The sequence below is a fragment of the Cetorhinus maximus genome, chromosome 1 (genome assembly GCF_964194155.1).
Source record: "Cetorhinus maximus chromosome 1, sCetMax3.hap1.1, whole genome shotgun sequence".
In the NCBI taxonomy this organism is placed as follows: domain Eukaryota; kingdom Metazoa; phylum Chordata; class Chondrichthyes; order Lamniformes; family Cetorhinidae; genus Cetorhinus; species Cetorhinus maximus.
The window spans coordinates 161554957-161575310 of NC_135879.1; the positions used below are offsets into that span (position 1 = coordinate 161554957).

Consider the following 20354-nt stretch of genomic DNA (forward strand, 5'->3'; position numbering starts at 1 on the left):
ATAAATGGCTTTTTCTTATACCTTTTTTTCAAAGGTGGAGCAAACTCTTACTGAAGCTAGTTCAGCTGCAGCAATACCGATAAGTAACAGCTTCACAGATACACAACGACAAACAGGTTCTGATGATTTAAGTATAACAGATTATACAGAACACAAATTGTATAGTCAGGAAAACACAATCTTGCTCTCTGCCTGAGCTCACAGATGGAATGATCAGTATGGTCAACCACAAGTGGATTCTACTCTAACCTGAGTTATAACCCTTACAAAAGAGAAGGAAAAGACACAAAAAAAAGCTTAGGTATCCTGCTACATATCTGTCAAGTTCAGAGCAATGGTCTGCATTCTCAACTCAGCTCAGTATAAACTGAGCAGTAATATACCAATAGCATTCTTTTGCATCTTATGGAATCAGTTGGAAGCCTTCAAATGAACTTTCTTGATTCACATGCAAATTCTTGATTCACATGCAAATGAGATGAACAAGGTACACAACTTTCAGGTATAAATCAACTGATTGTAAAACCTCAAGCTGTTTTAAACTTCATAGTTATTGACCAAGTGACTCATTTCCCAGATCGACATAGGCACACTATGATGTTCAAAGTACTCAATGTCTCCCAGATAGCAATGGCACTACTTCTGAAATTGCTCAATTTGGAGCTGTAAATGAATGTACAAAGAGTTTTTTCTCTCCCAATGTAAGAACAGCACCTCATCTTCCGACTAGGCACTTTACAGCCTTCCGGGCTGAATATTGAATTCAACAACTTTAGATCTTAAACTCCCTCCCCCATCCTCACCCCCTTCCCGTTTCTTCCCCCTCCCTTTTGTTTTTTCCAATAATTTATTTAGATTTTTCTTTTCCAACCTATTTTCATTATTTTTAAATCTATAACTGTAATACCCTGTCGTCAGTCTTTCCACCCCACCCCCACTAGAGCTGTACCTTGAGTGTCCTGCCATCCATTCTTAATTAGCACATTTTCTTAGATAATATCACCACCTTTAACACCCCTTTGTTCCTTTTGTCTGTGACATCTTTTGATTATCTGCTCCTATCACTGCTTGCTTGTCCCTACAACCACCGCCCCCCCCAAATTTCTCTCTCCACCCCCCCCACCCCCCAACCCCAAACCTTAAACCAGCTTATATTTCACCCCCTCCTAACTTTACTCAGTTCTGCCGAAGGGTCATGAGGACTCGAAACGTCAACTCTCTTCTTCTCCGCCGATGCTGCCAGACTTGCTGAGTTTTTCCAGGTAATTCTGTTTTTGTTTTGTCTTTTATGTTCACTTTGCTGCAATCTCTACATCCATTGAACTGCAACTATTGTTCAGATTGGATCAAGTTTCTCAACAGCTGCGACTTCAAGAAGGTCAAGTCAGGTTGGGTTAGATCATGATTCCCACTTATGATGTATTCTCCATTATAGCAGATGGCTAAAGCACCACAATATTCTGAAGTTGAGGCTCAACATCAGTACTCTTTACAGAATTGATTTAAGTAACGTTTTAGTTTTTCAACTTTTTTTAATGTTTGTTTGGAAAAGTGACATCTGATGACAATGGCTGAGCTGCATCAAAGGATTGAGATCCTCAACATTAGGGAAATTATTTAACACACAACTAAAGTGCCCTGTGCTAATAACTGTCCTAATTATGTTCTCTTAAATTCTTAAGTTCATGTTTTTGCAAATCTCCACAATATTCCAAAACTGCCTGGTTGGCAGCCAATAAAACTCGATGAGGGCTCGATGAGATGGTCATAGGTTAGAATATAAATACTTTTAGCTCTGAATACTTATAAATACTTATAGAGCTGAAAAACAGTTTCAACGGTTCTATAAGTATTTTCTTGCAGGAGCAGGTCAAGGATAAATGAAACTGGATAAATTCTAATTAGAACATAGGAAATTACTTCTGATCAGTTGACATTTGGATGGGTGAGAAACACTAATTAACCAAGTATACGCTGTTCAACCCTCTGCTGTTCCTAAGTATAATTACTGTTAAGCATCAGACTGATTTACTTCATTTAAAAAAAGCAATAGTTGCTCACCACTTTAGTAAAAAGGATAATGGTCTTCTCCAGCTTTTCACTACATGTGTTCTCTGGATTGACTTGCCTACCTACAAAAAAAGGGCAAAAAAACAAGGGGTAACTCAAAATACATAAAATCACATAGTTAGCATGATTAAAGGAAATCGTCACAACCCACATGCGTACCACAAAGCGCAGCAGACCCCATATTTGTGTGAGGGTTAGTGCATGCACACCTAAAATCCGTCAAGGCATACAGAACATGATCTTGAACACGACATTAGCAGCATAATTAAACCACACACCCAACCCCGTCCACAGTCGCGCAGTTTAAAACAAACAACTACCTACTGGTTAGCTGTTGGTTTATTTCCTCTGGCTGTTGCTGTAATTCTATACATTTTGGGTACTTTCAATAATGATTTTAAGTTTCAAAATCTACAAGAAGTGCTCTGGCAGATGCTCATGTACTTCTTTTTTTTGCTCACTTCAAGGATTCATAGGAACATAGGAGCCATCTGGCCCATCAAGCCTGCTCCACCATTCAATTTTATCATGGCTGATCATCTACCTCAATGCCACTTTCCCACACTATCTCCATATCTCTTGATGGCATTGGTCACCAGAAATCTGTCGATTTCTGTCTTGAACATGCTCAAAGATCGAGCTTCCACAGCCCTATAGGATAGAGAATTCCAAACATTTGCCACTGGGTGAAGACATTGCTCCTCATCATAGTCTTAAATGGCCTAACCCTTATTCTGAGGCTGTGTCCTCTAGTTCTGGACTCACCAGCCAGGGGAAACATCCCATTTATATCTACCCTGTCACACCCTGTTAGAATTTTGTATGTTTCAATGAGGTCACCCCACATTCTTCAAATCTCTTGGGAATATGGACCCAGTCTCCTCAATCTCTCCCCCTAAGACAATCCCACCATCCCAAGGATTAATCTGGTGAACCTCTGGTACACTCTTTCTGTGGCAAGTATATCTTTCCTCAGATAAGGAGGTCAAAACTGTGCACAATACTCCAGCTGAGGTCTCAGCAAGGCTCTATATAACTGCAGCAAGACATTCTTACTCCTGTGCTCAAACCTCCTCGCAATGAAGGGCAACATGTCATTTGCCTTCCTAATTGCTTGTTGCATCTACATGCTAGCTTTTAGTGACTCAAGAACAAGGACGCCCAAGTCCCTTTGCACACCGCCGCTTCCCAAACTCTCACAATTTAAGAAATACTCTGCTGCCTCGTTTTTTTATACACGCTTATTCACATTATATTCCATCTGCCATGTTCTAGCCCATTCACTTAGCCTAACCAAGTCCTCTTGAAGCTTCCTTGCATCCTCTTTTCAACTTACTGCCACCCAATTTGGTGTCATCAGCAAATTTGGAAATATTACAATTGGTCCCCACATCCAAATCATTTATATAGATTGTGAACAGCTGTGGACCCAGCACTGATCCTTGTGGCACCCCCACTAGTAACAGCCTGCCATCCTGAGAATGATCTGTTTATTTTACTCTCCGCCTGCTCATCAATTCTCGATCCATACTAGTATGTTTCCTCCTAACCCATGCGCTCTAATTTTATTTACTAACCTCCTCTGTGGGACCTTATCAAAAGCCTTCTGAAAATCCAAATACACCACATCCACTGGTTCTCCTTTACCTATGCCACAAGTAACATCCTCAAATAACTCCAACAAATTTGTCAAACATAATTTCCCTTTCATAAATCCACACTGACTCTGCCCAATTTTACCATTCTTTTCTAAATGTCCAGTTATCACATCCTTAATAGTGGATTCTAACATTTTCCCTACTACTGACATCAAACCAACAAGTCTGTAGATCTCCATTCTGCCTCTTCCTTCTCTTCCTAAATATTGGGGCTACATTTGCTACATTCCAGTCCACAGGAACCTTTCAAGAATCTGAAGAACTTTAAAGGACATCCACTATCTCTCTAGCCATCTCCTTCAACACTCTGGGATGAAGCTCATCTGGTCCAGGCGATTTATCGACCTTCAATCCAGTTAACTTTTCAAGTACTACCTCTTTACTAATACTAATTTCCTTTAGTTCCTCAGTTTGACAAGTCCCTTGGTTGCCTAGTATTTCTGGGAGATTTTCTGTATTTTCTTCCATGAAGACAGACGCAAAGTAACTGTTTAGTTTCTTCGTTATTTCCCCGTTCTCCACTATAAATTCTCCTGTCCCCAGCTGTAATGGGCCCACAATTGTCCTAGTTAATCTTTTCCTTTTCACATGTCTAAAGAAGCTTTTACAGTCTATTTTGATACAGCCGATGGCAAAGGATGAGTTGTTCAAATCCCAGAGGGAAACATGAAACAACAATCATAACCCCTTTTTGCAATTTGTATCTTTCAAGATGCAGGTTTTGAATTCAGTATTAATAAGAGCACAGAGTCTCAAGAGATTTTTATAAAACTAAATTAAGCATTTATCAATACAAGAAAGATTGTAAACGGGGAGGTGGTGGCACAGCGGTATTGTCACTGGGCTGGTATTTCAAAGACCCAGGGTAATGTTTGGGGGCCTGGGTTCGAATCCCACCATGGCAGATGAAGAAATTAAAAGTCTGTTGATGACCACGAAATCATTGCCGATTGTTGTAAAAACCCATTTGGTTCACTAATGTCCTTTAAGGAAGGAAATCTGCCACCTTGTCTGGCTTACATGTGACTGCCCTCTGAACAAGGCAGTTAACGGTGGGCAATAAATGCTGGCCTAGCCAGCAACACCCACATCTCAGGAACGAATAAAAATAAAACTTACATATGTCTACAAAATAGCCCGATCCCTAGTTGGCTCCTCAACATAGTTTTCCAGAAACCCAGCTTTTACACACTCCAGGAATTCCTCCTTCAGAGCATTAGTCCTGATTTGGTTAACCCAGTTTATGTATAAATTGAAATTGCCCATTATTACTGTACAAACCAGTTGCTCCCAGACATGGGTACATGAGCAGGCCTTCCTCTTGGAATTCACTATGACTTGGAGAACAAGCAGAGACGACTCAGAGCAGGACAAGCTGCTAGAGGAGCAGTAGGGGGAGAAGGGCTCTCTGCAGGAGGCCGTATTTGCCTAGGGTGTGCAGGGAGAAATTCTTCTACCTTAACTTCAGCAAGGGCCAATGTTTGAGACATCTGCACTTCACTAAGGAGGTCGTTACTGAAATCTACCACCTGTTGCATCCACAACTAGAACCTCAGAGGAAGGCAAGAACTCTATTGCCAGTTACAGTCAAGGCAACAGTGGCTATAAATTTTTATGTAACTGTCTCCTATCAGGCTGCTGCTGGAGATATTAGCAACATGAAATGTGGGAGGCTTCTCCATGGTGCAGGGTGCCACTAACCACATGCATATCAACTCTGCCATGTGCCTGAACCAAAAACGATTCCACTCCCTCAATGTGCAGCTGGCGTAACCATAGGCAGAACATCATGCAGGTCAATCTCCGGTATCGGGCAGCAGTCACAATGCATTCATTCTGTGGCAGTCCTCTGTGCCAGTTTATTTCAATTACCACAGAAAACTAAAGAGTGTCTATTGGACAACAAGGGATATACATTAAAGTTATGGCTGTTGACTCAGTTTGCAACCAACTTGCATGTGCGCAGGCAGCCATGCTGCCATAAGAAATCTGATAGAGCACACCATTGGCGTTCTGAAGCAATGATTACACTGGCTTCACTATGGAGGAGACCTGCTGCACTCAGCTGAACAATCTCAAGATTCATGCTAGCCTGCTGCATGCTGCGCAACCTTACCATCTTGACGGAGAGGCCCTTGTCACCGCTTATCCGATTAAAAGCTGAAGGGCAGTTAGAGACAGCATGTAGAAACAGAGGAAGCTGAAACATTGGCAGCCCCTTTCTGTGTGGGTTGTACATAAACTACTAATTCAAGAGTGATAACATTAATTTGAACCTCACTTCCCCATTCAACAACAGGTCCACACTCCTTACTATCTCTGATACAGAGCATGTGCAGAGGAAGGAAGATGGCCATGTCCACAAGGGTATCTTATACAAGGAGGAAGCCACTGCCAAGAGACCAACAGGGCACCCAAAGCTTCGATTCAAGGATGCTGGCAAAAGAGACATGAAAGCCCTCAACAATCATGGAAATTCCAGCTTAAGATCAAGGCAAATGGTGACACCAACTGTGTGTAGGAATTCACCACCACAGTACATGGCTTCAGAAGCTCCAAAACAGATGCTAGCCCTATAGACAAGGTGTCAGCAGAGATCATCCCACACCAGCAAGGGACAACTTCATGTGTGGCACTTGTGACAGACTTTGGCTTTCCAGAACTGGCTTGTTCAGCCATCAAAAGAAGTGATGACCTCATCTGACCTCACCAAAGTCCTGAGGCTGAATTCCCATAATCTCTCGCAGATGGAGGGATACCAAACAACCGATACCAGCCATCACATGGCCTTCTTGCCCACAATGCAAAAGCAAAAGCCAAAATAATCCAACTCTGTAATTGAAATCATTCTATACAAATATAAACTATAAACCCTTGTGCATTTCCTTCCTCTTCCACAAGCTTTTGCTTCTCTGAGTACTCCAATGAAACACCACAAATGTGGCTACAGCATGGAAGGCTGTCAGCTTTAAGTGCAGGTGACTGCAGATAGCCTTGCAGGATGTCCTCAAGCAGTACTGGGCCCTGAGAACCCAGCGATAAACTGCTCCATCTCCGTGCACGAAGCAGCAGTCTAGGCAGGCTGGCTGACAGGTGACAATAAGGGCACTAGCAGTGTGACAGGAATACAAGCACAGATTTTTCTCCAAGGAGTCACTGCCACACTCCCATGGTGGCACCTTATTTAATAGACTTAGTTTTCTATGGTGTTTTTAGTGGGCAACTAACGTCCAACGGCAACAAATTTGTGAAACTCACAGGGAGGTTAAGGGCAAAATTCCATTTTCACAAAACTAACAAAGCAGAGCAAATTATCCAGCAACTTGTGCTTCTTCACAAATGACGTGGTATCTCTTCATCGCCACAAGTGGCAGCCGATTTGTAAATTAATAACGTTTTTTTCAGCAAATTCGGGTCCAATGGCAAGACATCTACAAACACCTGAAGATAATTAAGTGTCCTTGTATGAATATTTTTATTATGTAACGGTAAACGATGAATGGGCCAAAGATTACAGTACAGGTGGCCCTTTAATCCATTGTGCTTATGTCAGCTTTCCTTAAAGAAATACAAAATAATTCCATGACATCTTTCCCTACTTCAAATATTTTCCCATTTTCTCTTAAAAATTATTCTGCTTTAATTACTGATCCACTCATACATAGCTCATACCCAACCAGAATAAAGTCTTTCCCCAGTCACCTCATGCTAATCCATTATAATTTTTAAAATCTCATCAATTTACCTGAGCGCACACTGTCCCAGTGGAATCAGTATTGCACCAGCATCTCAAATTTCTCTTCATAGTTAACACTATCACAATATACATTCAAATGTGCTTCTATAACAGAACTCCAAAACTGTCCATAGTTTGTGAACTGAGGTCTAAGTATTGCCTTATATAAATTTATCACTTCTTGTACAATATTTTGTACTGTATGCCCATATTTAAAACATCAAAAACACTGACTTTTTTATAGCTTTACCTACCACAACTTCAGGGAATTATACATTTGCATCCATAGTCTCTGTTCATCTGTTCAGCCACAGCTTTCAACATTTTTTCGAAAATGCATTATCTCATATTTATCTATAATAAATTCCATGCTAGGTATGTGCTCAAGTCTTTCAGCTGCAGTCCCTCATCCCTGATCCTATTCTACTAGAACTCTTCGATACACTTTCCAAAGCTTTGAATCTTTCCTGAAGTATGTGCCTGGCAGGATTACCAACTCTGGGTAAATAAAATAAGGGGCACTTCGACAAACAGGTAAACAGGTGCTGTTGAGACCGGGGACCCTGAGGGTGAGGGCGCTTGCTACCGAGGCCAGAGTTTGAGGGGGGAAGAGGGGTTGGTGGTTGGCTGGCGAGACTTGAAATGAAACAAAAGTAACATGCTTTGCTTACAACCTGCCTCCTAGACCCTGTTGACACTGGGCACACTGCTCCCTTGGAGCTCCATGCTGCTTCCCCAACACACAAACACACTAACGGCTCTGCCCAACTCTTACCCTCCTCCACTAACACACTCTTGAGCCCCACTCCCCAACCCCCACCTCTTCACTCACTCAGCAGTGCTTCTCCCCAACCACCTTCCTCTCCCCGCCCTGGGACTACCAGTTCCCCACCCAAAACTCGGGCCTGCCAGACACCAGACCCCCAACTCACCTACACACCTTTCAAATCCCGCGACTTTGGAATTGGAAACAACAACCAAGCTACCAGTCCTCCTGATCCTCGTGGCTGAGTCAGCACACTGCGTGTATACAGGAGCACAGTGCACATGCGCAGAAATACTTGGGCAGCAGCAAGAGGGCACTCTCAGTCACTGCCTGGAGAAATATGGGACAAATGGCCAAATGGGAAGCCAACGTACAGAACGCAGAATAAATCAGAAAACTACAGGGCAATCCTGTAAAATACAGGGTGGTTGGTCACCCTGGTGCCTGGGGTGTGGGCACAGTCCTACTGCTCAGCTATGTGGAGAGGCTGGAGAAGTTGGGATTGTTCTCCTTAGAAAAGATTAAGAAGAGATTTAATAGGTGTTCAAAATTATGAAGGGTTTCAGTAGAAAGGGAGAAAATGTTCCCATTGGCAGATGAGTCAATAAACAGATGCTACAGATTAAGAAAATTGGGCAAAAAAAAAACCAGGGGGAAGAAGAGTTTAAAAAAAAAGTGAACTGTTGTGATCTGGAACACATTATGTGAATGGGTGATGGAAACAGATTTAATAGTCACTTTCATAAAGGCATTGGATATATACTTGGAGAAAAAAATTCCAGTGGGGATGGAGAAGGTAAGTGGGACTAACTGGATCGCTCTTTCAAGGGACACCCCCTTAAACCAGTTTATATTTCACCTCTCTTCTATTTTTCCTTAGTTCTGTTGAAGAATCATACGAACTCGAAACGTTAACTGTATTCCTCTCCACAGATGCTGTCAGACCTGCTGAGTTTTTCCAGGTATTTTTATTTTTGTTTTTGTTTTGGATTTCCAGCATTCGCAGTTTTTTGCTTTTATCTTTTTTGCTCAAGGTAAATACTGGTCTGGGTTTTAAAGTCCGCAGTGAAGCAAGAGTGTTGGCTGCTGATCTTAAAGACAATCTCAGAGAGGTAGGGATACCTGTGGGGAGAACTTTACCTCTCTCACTGTGCAGTGAATGATAACATTGTCGAATGGTGATTCTCAGCATGGAGTTGGCTGCTTGGTCAGCATCAAGCCAACCGCACAAAACAATTCTCACAGAAGTCAGCCAGAAAATGTAAACAACTCAAATCAAATAATTTTTAAAAAATTTTGCACAGAGGAAAACGAAGATTGCAGCACGCACAGGTGGTGAAGGTGGATGATGAAACACAAGGAACATTTTTCCCCACTTATTAGGGGAAGAGTAGTGGTATTGTCACTGGACTAGTCCAGAGGCCTAGGGTAATGCTCCAGGTACCCAGGTTCAAATCCCACCACAGTAGATGGTGGAATTTGAATTCAATAAAAATATGAAATTAAAAGTCTAATGATGACCATCAAAACCATTGTCGATTGTCAGTAAAACTCATTTAGTTCACTTATGTCCTTTAGGGAAGGAAATCTGCTGTCCTTACCTGGTCTGGCCGACATGTGACTCCAGACCCAAAGCAATGTGTTTGACTCTTAACTGCCCTTTGAAACAGCCTAGCAAGTCACTCAGTTGTATCAAACCACTATGAAGTCTAAAAGAAATGAAACTAGGCAGACCACCTGGCATCGACCGAGGCACCAGAAACAATAGCAAACTCAGCCCTGTCGACCCTGCAAAGTCCTCCTTGCTGACATCTGGGGTCTAATGCCAAAATTGGGAGAGCTGTCTCACAGATCGGTCAGCAACAGTCTGACATAGTCATACTCACGGAATCCTACCTTACAGATAATGCCCCAGCCACCACCAACATTATCCCTGGGCATGTCCTCTCCCACTGACAGGACAGACCCAGCACAGGTGGTGGCACAGTGGTATACAGTCAAGAGGGAGTTGCCCTGAGTGTCCTCAACATGGACTCCAGACCACATGGAGTCTCATGGCACCAGGTCAAACATTGGCAAGGAAACCTCCTGCTGATTACCACATACTGTCCCTCCCCAGCCGATCAGTCAGTATTCCTCCATGTTGAACACGAATAGGAGGAAGCACTGAGGGTGGCAAGGGCGCAGAATGTACTCTGGGTGGGGGACTTCAATGTCCATCACTAACAGTGACTCAGAAGCACCACCACAGACAGAGCTGGTCGAGTCCTAAAGGACATAGCTGCTAGGCTGAGTCTGCGGTAGGTGGTGAGGGAACCAGCAAGAGTGAAAAACATATTTGACCTCGTCTTCACAAATCTATCTGCCACAGGTGCATCTGTCCATGATAGTATTGGTAGGAGTGATCACCTCACAGTCCCTGTGGAGACAAAGTCCCGTCTTCACATTGAGGATATCCTTCACCGTGTTGTATGGAACTACCATCTTGCTAAATGGGATAGATTTCGAACAGATCCAGCAACTCAAAACTTGGCATCCATGAGGCGCTGTGGGACATCAGCAGCAGCAATATTGTACTCGACCACAGTCTGTAACCTCACGGCTGGGAATATCCCCCACTCTATCATTACCACCAAACCAGGGGAGCAACCCTGGTTCAATGAAGAGTGCAGGAGGGCATGCCAGGAGCAGCACCAGGCATACCTAAAAATGAGGTGTCAACCCGGTGAAGCTACAACACAGGACTACTTGCATGCTAAACAGCATAAGCAGCAAATGATAGACAGAGCTAAGTGACCCCACAACCAACAGATCAGGTCTAAGCTTTGCAGTCCTGCCACATTCAGTTGTGAATGGTGGTGGACAATTAAATGACTCACTGCAAGAAGAGGCTCCACAAATATCTCCAGCCTCCATGATATAGGAGCCCAGCACATTAGTGCAAAAGATAAGCTGAAGCATTTGCTACGATCTTCAGCCAGAAGTGCTGAGTGGATGATCCATCTCAGCCTCCTCCGGAGGTCTCCAGCATCACAGATGCCAGTCTTCAGTCAATTCAATTCACTCCACGTGATATAAAGAAACAGCTGAAGGTACTGGCTATTGCAAAAGCTATAGGCCCTGACAATATTCCAGCAATTATGCTGAAGACTTGTGCTCCAGAGCTTGCCTTGTCCCTGGCCAAGTTGTTCCAGTGTGACTGCAACACTGGCATCTACCCAGCAATCAGAAAATTGACCAGGTATGCCCTGCACACAAAAAGCAGGACAAATCCAACCCAGTCAATCACCACCCCATCAGTCTACTCTTGATCATCAGTAAAGTGATGGAAGGCATCGTCAACAGTGCTATCAAGTGGCACTTGCTTAGCAATAACCTACTCACTGATGCTTAGTTTGTGTTTCGCCAAGGCCAATCGGCTCCTGACCTCATTACAGCCTTGGTTCAAGCATGGACAAAAAAGCTGAACTCCAGAGGTGAGGCGAGAGTGACTTCCCGTGACAGTAAGGCAGCATTTGACCGAGTGTGGCATCAAGGAGCCTTAGCAAATCTGGAGTCAATGGGAATCAGGGGGAATCTCCACGCTGGTTGGGGTCATACCTAGCACAGAGGAAGATAGTTATGGTTGTTGGACATCAATCATTTCAGTTCCAGGACGACACTGCAGGAGTTCCTCAGGGTAGTGTCCTAGGCCCAACCATCTTCAGCTGCTTCATCAATTACATTCCTTCTGTCATTAGGTCAGAAGTGGGGATGTTCACTGATGATTGCACAATGTTCAGCACCGTTCACCACTCAGATACTGAAGCAGTCCACGTCCAAATGCAGCAAGGCCTGGACAATATCAGGCTTGAGCTGACAAGTGGCAAGTAACATTCGTGCCACACAAGTGCCAGGCAATGACCATCTCACAGAATCTCAAAGTCACACAGTGCAGAAGAGGCCCTTCGGCCCATTGAGTCTGCACCAACACGTGAGAAACACCTGACCTACATACCTAATCCCATTTACCAGCACTTGGCCCATAACCTTGAATGTTACTTTTTAAATACTTTTTAAAGGATGTGAGGCAACCTGCCGCCACCACCCTCCCAGGCAGTGCATTCCAGACCGTCACAACCCTCTGGGTAAAAAAGGTTTATCCTCACATCCCCCCTAAACCTCCTGCCCCTCACTTTGAACTTATGCCCCCTTGTGACTGACCCTTTAACTAAGGGGAACAGCTGCTCCCTATCCACCCTGTCCATGCCCCTCATAATCTTGTACACCTCAATCAGGTCTCCCCTCAGTCTTCTCTGCTCCAACGAAAACAACCCATGTCTATCCAAGCTCTCTTCATAACTTAAATGTTTCATCCCAGGCAACATCCTGGTGAATCTCCTCTACACCCCCTCCAGTGCAATCACATTCTTCCTATAATGTGGCGACCAGAACTGCACACAGTACTTCAGCAGCGGCCTCACCAAAGTTCTATACAACTCCAAATGACCTCCCTACTTTTGTAATCTATGCCTCTAATCCCCAAAAAGACCATCACCCCTTGACATTCAATGGCATTACCATCACTGAATCCCCCACTATCAACATTCTGCAGGTTACCATTGACCAGAAACTGAACTGGACTAGCCATATAAATGCTGTGGCTACAAGACCAGGTCAGAGGCTAGGAATCCTGCAGCGGGTAAATTACTTCCTGACTGCCCAAAGACGGTCCACCATGTACAAGGAACAAGTCAAGAGTGTGATGGAGTGCTCTCCACTTGCTTGAATGAGTGCAGCTTTAACAACACTCAAGAAGCTCAACATCATCCAGGACAAAGCAGCCCGCTTGATTGGCACCCCATCCACAAACATTCACTCCCTCCATCACCGACGCACAGTGGCAGCAGTGTACATAATTTACAAGATGCACTGGAGACTCACCAACCCTGCTTAGACAGAACCTTCCAAGCCACAACTATCTAGAAGGGCAAGGGCAGCAGACAGATAGGAACACCACCATTTGGATGTTCCCCTCTAAGCCACTCACCATCCTGACTTGGAAATATATTGCCATTCCTTGACTGCCACTTGGTCAAAATCCAAGAACCCCTTTCATAAAACACTGTGAGTGAACCTACACCACATGGACTGCAGCAGTTAAAGGCAACAGCTCATCACCATTTTTCAAGGGCAATTAGGGATGGGCAATAAATACTGGCTGAGCCAGCAACGGCCACATCCCATGAACGAACAAAAAAAAAAATTAGTTCAAAAAATCTAGTAATTAAGCATAAGAGACATTAATAGAAATATAAAATTACTTTTTCATGGCCAGATTTGTTGTTCAACAATAGTTAATACTCAGATCTGTTAATATCCCAGTTACACTTGATTTTACAGGATGTAACTTTTCATGGGGTTCTTAATAGCAATGTGAAAGCAGAAAAGGCGAAGGTCTCGACATATCAATTGATTTCAATGTTTGCTAGCTCTGAGACGGGTGCTCTTGCACAGCCTGTGACAGAGCCGTGTGTGGCAGCCCGTATCTTCAGAATTTCCCTGATAATCTGCTCATGCATTAAATCCTAATGTTGTGGTCTGTTTCAGAGGGTTCTGATGAAAGGTCATGGACCTGAAACATTAACTCCTGCTTCTCTCCTCAGATGATGCCAGATCTAATGAGCATTTCCAGCATTTTATGTTTTTAGTCTGCATGAAGACATTATTTTCTCCTTTCACAGTTTCCTCCTATCTTCTTGCCACCTAGTTTTCTCTTCCTCAGTCCCAGCATAGTCAATCAATCTGTATTCTCTGGCATCAATCCCTACCTACTTGAAAATACCATAGGTGTCTCCAAAAACTTACAATAGCATATCCTACACTTCCCTGTTAGCATTGTCAAGTCCTGGGACTCATTTTTGCATCACAAATGCACACCCACCTCTCCCACCATGTGCAATCTAATTTCTGACCTGCCCATTTCAGAATTATCTGAGTCAAATTCACTAATTATAAGGTCTGTAACTGCAGCTTTGTCCCCCTTTCCCCCTCTATCTTTCTGCTGTCTTTAGATCACCCTATCATCCTCAACGGTCAATTTGCACAGACAGGTTTTCTTATAATGCATTTCATATTTGCCCCAAAAATATTGTAGATCTTCCAATAAAGTGATACTTATGTTCCTCCTTCAAAGCTGCCACCCTATTCTGATCCATAATTTACCATCTCAACTTTATCATCTCAACACAATTACCAACAAGAGAGAATCTTGTTCTCTCTTGCCCCTTGACATTTGCTGGCATTACCATCGCTGAATTGCCCCTATCAACATCCTGAAAGTCACCATTGACCAAAAACTGAACTGAACCAGCCATATAAATACTGTGGCTACAAGGGCAGGTCAGAGGCTACAAATTCTGCTGTAAATAACTCACCCCCTGACTCCCGAAAGCCTGTCCACCATCAACAAGGCACAAGTCAGGAGTGTGATGGAATACTCCCCACTTGCCTGGATGAGTGCAGCTCTAACAACTTTAACGACTGTCAACACAAATGCACCATCCAAGCCAAAGCAACCCGCTTGATCAGCACCCCATTAATCACCTTAAACATTCATTCCCTCTACCACCGACACACAGTGCGTACCATCTACAAGATGCACTGCAGCAACTCACCAAGACTCCTTTGACAGCACCTCCCATACCCGTGACTTTACCACCTGGAAGGACAAGAGCAGCAGATGCTTGGGAACACCACCACCTGCAAGTTCCGCTCCAAACCACTCACCACCCTGACTTTGGAAACATACCACCGTTTCTTCACTGGCATTGAGTCCAAATCCTGGAACTCTTTCTAACAGCACTGTGGGTGGAGCTACACCACATGAATTGCAGCAGATCACGAAGGTGGCTCACCACCACCTTCTCAAGGGCAATTAGGGATGGGCCATATATGCTGGCCTAGCCAGCATTGCCCACAGTCCATGAAAAAATAAATTAAAAAACTTCTCCACAGCTTTCTTAGTTGTTCTCCCCGATTTCCAACCTTAGCAATATCACCTCATCCCAAATACCACTGCCTGCATTTTTATCCACTATAAGGCCCACACTTCAGTCATATATGAGAGATCAGAATTGCACAGATTAAATCTGAAACTGCCCATCCAGAGGTGGAGATCAGTGGCTTGCCAGTAATCAGAGGAGGGAAGAGCGTGTGAAAGGAAAAAAAGCAGGAAAAAGCATCTCAGCACAACAAATCTCAATGGATAAAGTTAAAAGCTTGATCTGAGTATGACTTGGGTGATTTATGAGCTCTGATTAAATGGGAACATCAAATTAATGCTGGTTTACCATTACTAATGTATTTCAGCAGAGTTAAATTTTCATAACCTATTTGACTTTTAGGCAATGGAGTACTAATCATATCATTCATGTTCATATTGAAAACAGAAAAACCTAAATACAGTTAGAATAAGTGAAAAGGGCACTCACTAGAGCACATACCTCAGCCATGCTGTGTTAAATCAACATTATACAGCTCTTTCTCTGCATGGCTGATGCTCTGTTACTACAAAGCTGAAAAGTGAATCTTTTTTTTATTAAGAGCTTCCATCTCACTGAGGATGCTTTGGGTCAATCCTCACCTAACAACCTGCTCTGAAAACTGCTCACATTTTGACAACTGGGACAAATTCCACCAAAGCAGCTGAGACAATCCAAAACATTCTAAAACAATAACAATATTCTAAATCAAACAATCTACAACATTTTAAAAAAACAATTCACCCTATCACCCAATGTTAACAGATCCTTTAATAAGATTCCAGGATCCAGATCTGGAGCATAGATTAGAAGAAGGGAGAAATATAAATTGGTTTAAGGTGGGTGGGGGGGGGGAAGAGACACATTGAGGGTGTGGTGTGATGATTGTGGAGATGAGCAGATAATCAAAAGATGTCACAGACAAAAGGGTCAAAGAGGTGTTGGTCTTTGTCTGAGAAAACCCCGTTTCTTTCCCCCCCCCCGCTTTTTTTTCAATAATTTATATAGATTCTTCTTTCCCCACCTATTTCCATTATTTTTAAATCTAAAACTAAAACCTTTAGTCTTTCCACCCCACCCCCACTAGAGCTGTACTTTGAATATCCTGTCTTCCATTCTTAATTAGCACTTTTCTCAGACAAAGACCACCACCTTCAACACCTCTTTGACCCTTTTGTCTGTGACATCTTTTGATTATCTGCTCATCTCCACAATCATCACACCACACCCTCAATGTGTCTCTTCCCCCCCTTTCCACCCCCCCCCCCCACCCACCTTAAACCAATTTATATTTCTCCCTTCTTCTAATCTATGCTCCAGTTCTGCCGAAGGGCCATGAAGGCTCGAAACGTTAACTGATTTCTTCTCCGCCAATGCTGCCAGACTTGCTGAGTTTTTCCAGGTAATTCTGTTTTTGTTTTGGATTTCCAGCATCCGCAGTAGCTTTTAGCTTTTTGTTTTTATCTTTGTGTTTGATTGACTGCCACTTCTCTTCAAAAAATGCCCTCTTTGAAGAAGTATGGTTCTGTCCTCCGACAGGATTTCCGACTGTCTCTTCTGCCCTGCTCACCTTCATTGCTTTCCATTTCTTTCCTGGTGTTTGACAAGGTGTTTACTAAAACCCGCTTTCACAGCCATATCTCCTTTCTCAGTGACTGTCTCCGTCTCCGACTCACCCCACGTGGATTTCAACTGAAATTCCATCCCTCTTGTTTCGAACCCACCCAGGATTACAGGTATCTCCGGGACATAAAACGTTTCTCGGACTGCTGTTCCCGTCGCATTCTGAGATCCACACTCAGTGCCATGCGCCGCCATATGAACACACTCGACCTCTCCCTCCAGCAGCACCGCCGCACCCTTTTTCAAAGCTGCGCGTGCCCCCAGTTTCATTTTATTCTTCGCCTCATCCGTCGCCTCAACAAGAAACTTTTTCTCTTTCTCTCAAGTGCTAAGGAACGCAAGCTCCAACAACTCATCGACTCCAACACCCATCTGGGACCCTCCACCCCTGCTTGTCCCTCCGTCCTCACCCCATCTTCCAATCCCAGCCCCAGCCGCGTATTCACTATACCCCCTGACCTTCCCCTCTCTGATGCTGAATGTTCAGTGCTCAGCAAAGGACTTAGTTTCATACCCTTACGCCCTCATCTCAATGAATTTCGGGCTCGGCATGATGCTGAACTCTTCTTCCGCCGTCTTCGTCTCCGTGCTCACTTCTTTGGGCAGGAGTCCTCTCCCCGTTCAACGGATCCTTTTACCCACCTCCAATATTCTCCCTCCACTTGGACCCCTCCCTCTGGATTCTTACCTTCTCTTGATCTTTTCATTGAGAACTGTCGGCGTGACATTAGCCGTCTCAATTTCTCTGCTCCTCTCACCCATTCTAATCTGTCTCTCTCTGAACTCACTGCACTCCGTTCTCTCAGGTCCAACCCCAACATTGTCATCAAACCCGCTGACAAGGGTGGTACTGTTGTTGTCTGGCGCATTGACCTCTACCTCGCGGAGGCTGAGCGTCAACTCACAGACGTTTCCTCCTACCTCTCCCTGGACCATGACCCCACCACAGAACATCAAGCCATTGTTTCCAGGACTGTCACTGACCTCATCTCCTCTGGAGATCTTCCTCCCACAGCTTCCAACTTGATAGTCGCCCAACCTCGGACGGCCCGCTTCTACCTCCTACCCAAAATCCACAAACAGAACTGTCCTGGCAGACCGATCGTGTCAGCCTGTTCCTGCCCCACGGAACTCATTTCTCGTTATCTTGACTCCCTTCTCTCTCCCCTTGTCCAGTCCCTTCCCACCTACATCCGTGATTCCTCAATTCATCAATATTCTTGTTCATGATCACGATTTAGTGACCACTGTCGTAAAGTACAATTAAATAAAGAAATTACCATAGAACCATAGAAAAGTTACAGCACAGAAGGAGGCCAATCGGCCCATCTTGTCCAAGCCAGCCCGAGGACACCCAGGTGCCCTTTCTAAACCCACCTTCCTGCACCCGGCCCATAGCTCTGCAGTTTACAGCACTTTAGGTGCAGATCCAGGTACTTTTTAAAAGAGTTGAGTTTCTGCCTCTACCACCAACTTGGGCAGCGAATTCCAGACACCCACTACCCTCTGCGTAAAAAAGTTCTTCCTCATGTCCCCCCTGCACCCTCTGCTACTTATCTTGAATCTATGTCCCCTGGTTCTAGAATTCTCCACCAAGGGAAACAATTTTATCCTGTCCATTCGATCTATTCCCCTCATAATTTTGTACACCTCAATCAAGTCACCTCTCAGCCTTCTTTGTTCTAAGGAAAATAACCCCAACCTATCCAATCTCTCCTCGTAGCTACACTTTTCTAACCCTGGCAACATTCTTGTAAACCTCCTCTGCACTCTCTCCAGATCTATTACGTCCTTCCTGTAATGTGGTCCCTTGAGTTTTGAAAAAAAAATGAAACTTTCTTACAGATCGTGACACGGTGGACGTGGACAAGATGCTTCCTCTGACTGATAAGTCTAAAGGGGACATAATCTCAGGATAAGGGGTAGGGCATTTAAGGCTGAGATGAGGAGGAATTTCTTCAATCAGAGGGTGGTGAAGTTTTGGAATTCTCTACCCCAGAGGGCGGTGGAAACTCAATCATGGAGCATGTTCAAGAAAGAAATTGATAGATTTCTGGAGACCAACAACATCAAGGGAGATGGGTACAGTGACAAAATGGCGTAAGTGGTAGATGAGCAGCCATAATCTGGTTGAATGGGGGAAGCAAGCTCGATGGGCCGAATGGCCTACTCCTGCTCCCTATGTTCTATCACAAGGGTTCTGGACAGAGTAGACGGGGGAAGAAACTGCTCCCATTGGCAGAAGGGTTGAGAACCAAGCTATACTGATTTACGGTGATTGAGAAAGTGATAGTGCGCAGCGAGTGGTTAGGCTCCAGAATGCGCTGCCTGACAGGGTAGTGGAGGCAGATTCAAATGAGGCATTCACGTTATAACAGCGCACTGAGGTGTTAGCCCAGAGAGTGGGCTCGAGTCTCTGGAGCAGGAGGTTTGAATTCACCTGCATCAGAAGGAGTTCCACCCAAATGGAGGGGGGTGAACTGGTTCAGAACAAAACGCCTGGGGATTATAGCCCGGTGACTAGGGATGGCAAAATAAAGCCAAACAGGGTCTCAGCTCCTGATTGCCACCTGCCAACCCCTGCCAGAAGAGCGAGGGGAAGGTGGCGGAGCTGCACGAACACCCACGAGTCCAACACTACCACTATCTGGTTTCAGCTGTAAGGTTCTGGTCATGGAGTTACCTGCAGGGCTCCGGCTCCTACCAGCGATCCTGCCAGACAAGCAAGAAGAGGACGACGCAGCTGCGCTGTCGTACCCACAGCCGAACATCCAGGGTGCAATCACTATCCAGTTTCAGCTGTAAGAAGGGGGTCCTGGTTTTGCAGTCACCTACAGGAATCCGGCACCTAATTGTTACCTTGTTGGGGGGAGGGTATTGCAGTGGGGATAGGGGGTAGCTGTGATGCCCCCACAGTCAAACATCTAGTGCACAGTCACTATCCAATTTCGGATGTAAGGAGGGGGAATTCTGGTCCTGGAGTTACCTACAGGGCTCCCGGTCACCTGCTGGTGAGGCTGTGGGATGGGTGGACGGGGGAATAAAAGGGAAAGCAGTGATGCCCTCACAGTCAAATAGCCAATGGGCAGTCACTATCCAATTTCAGGTGTAAGGAGGGGGGGATTCTAGTCCTGGAGTCACCCACAGGGCTCCTGGTCACCTACTGGTGAGGCTGCAGAATGGCTGGGGGGGCAGTTGGGTAAATGGGGAACTGTGATGCCCCCACAGTCGAGCAGCCAGCCTCAAAGTTGAAGGAGTGGGGCAGGTGCTGGGAGTTTGGCGGCGGGTAGGGTGTGTGAGAATGAATCAAGGCTGCCAACCCCATTGGCATCCCAGTGGCGGGGAGGGGGTCAAGGGCTCTCCCGTCCATTCCTCCTGCCGGGGCCTACACGCAGGCTTCCCGCTGTACACTCAGGCAAGTCGGTAGGGCTGAGGTGGAGGGTAGACTTACCATGCGCTCCATAAGCACTGAGCCCCAC

General features: G+C 44.8%; 1 protein-coding gene across 4 annotated transcripts in view; it reads right to left on the reverse strand.

Moving 5' to 3' along the window:
• Positions 1 to 20354, reverse strand: part of ipo11 (importin 11) — a 712707-nt gene that overhangs the window by 493864 nt on the left and 198489 nt on the right. For all 4 annotated transcript variants that reach the window (XM_078549030.1, XM_078549021.1, XM_078549038.1 and 1 more), the window contains one exon: positions 2062 to 2132. In XM_078549030.1, coding sequence (XP_078405156.1) covers positions 2062 to 2132 — 71 coding nt within the window. The remainder of the gene's footprint in view (positions 1 to 2061; positions 2133 to 20354) is intronic.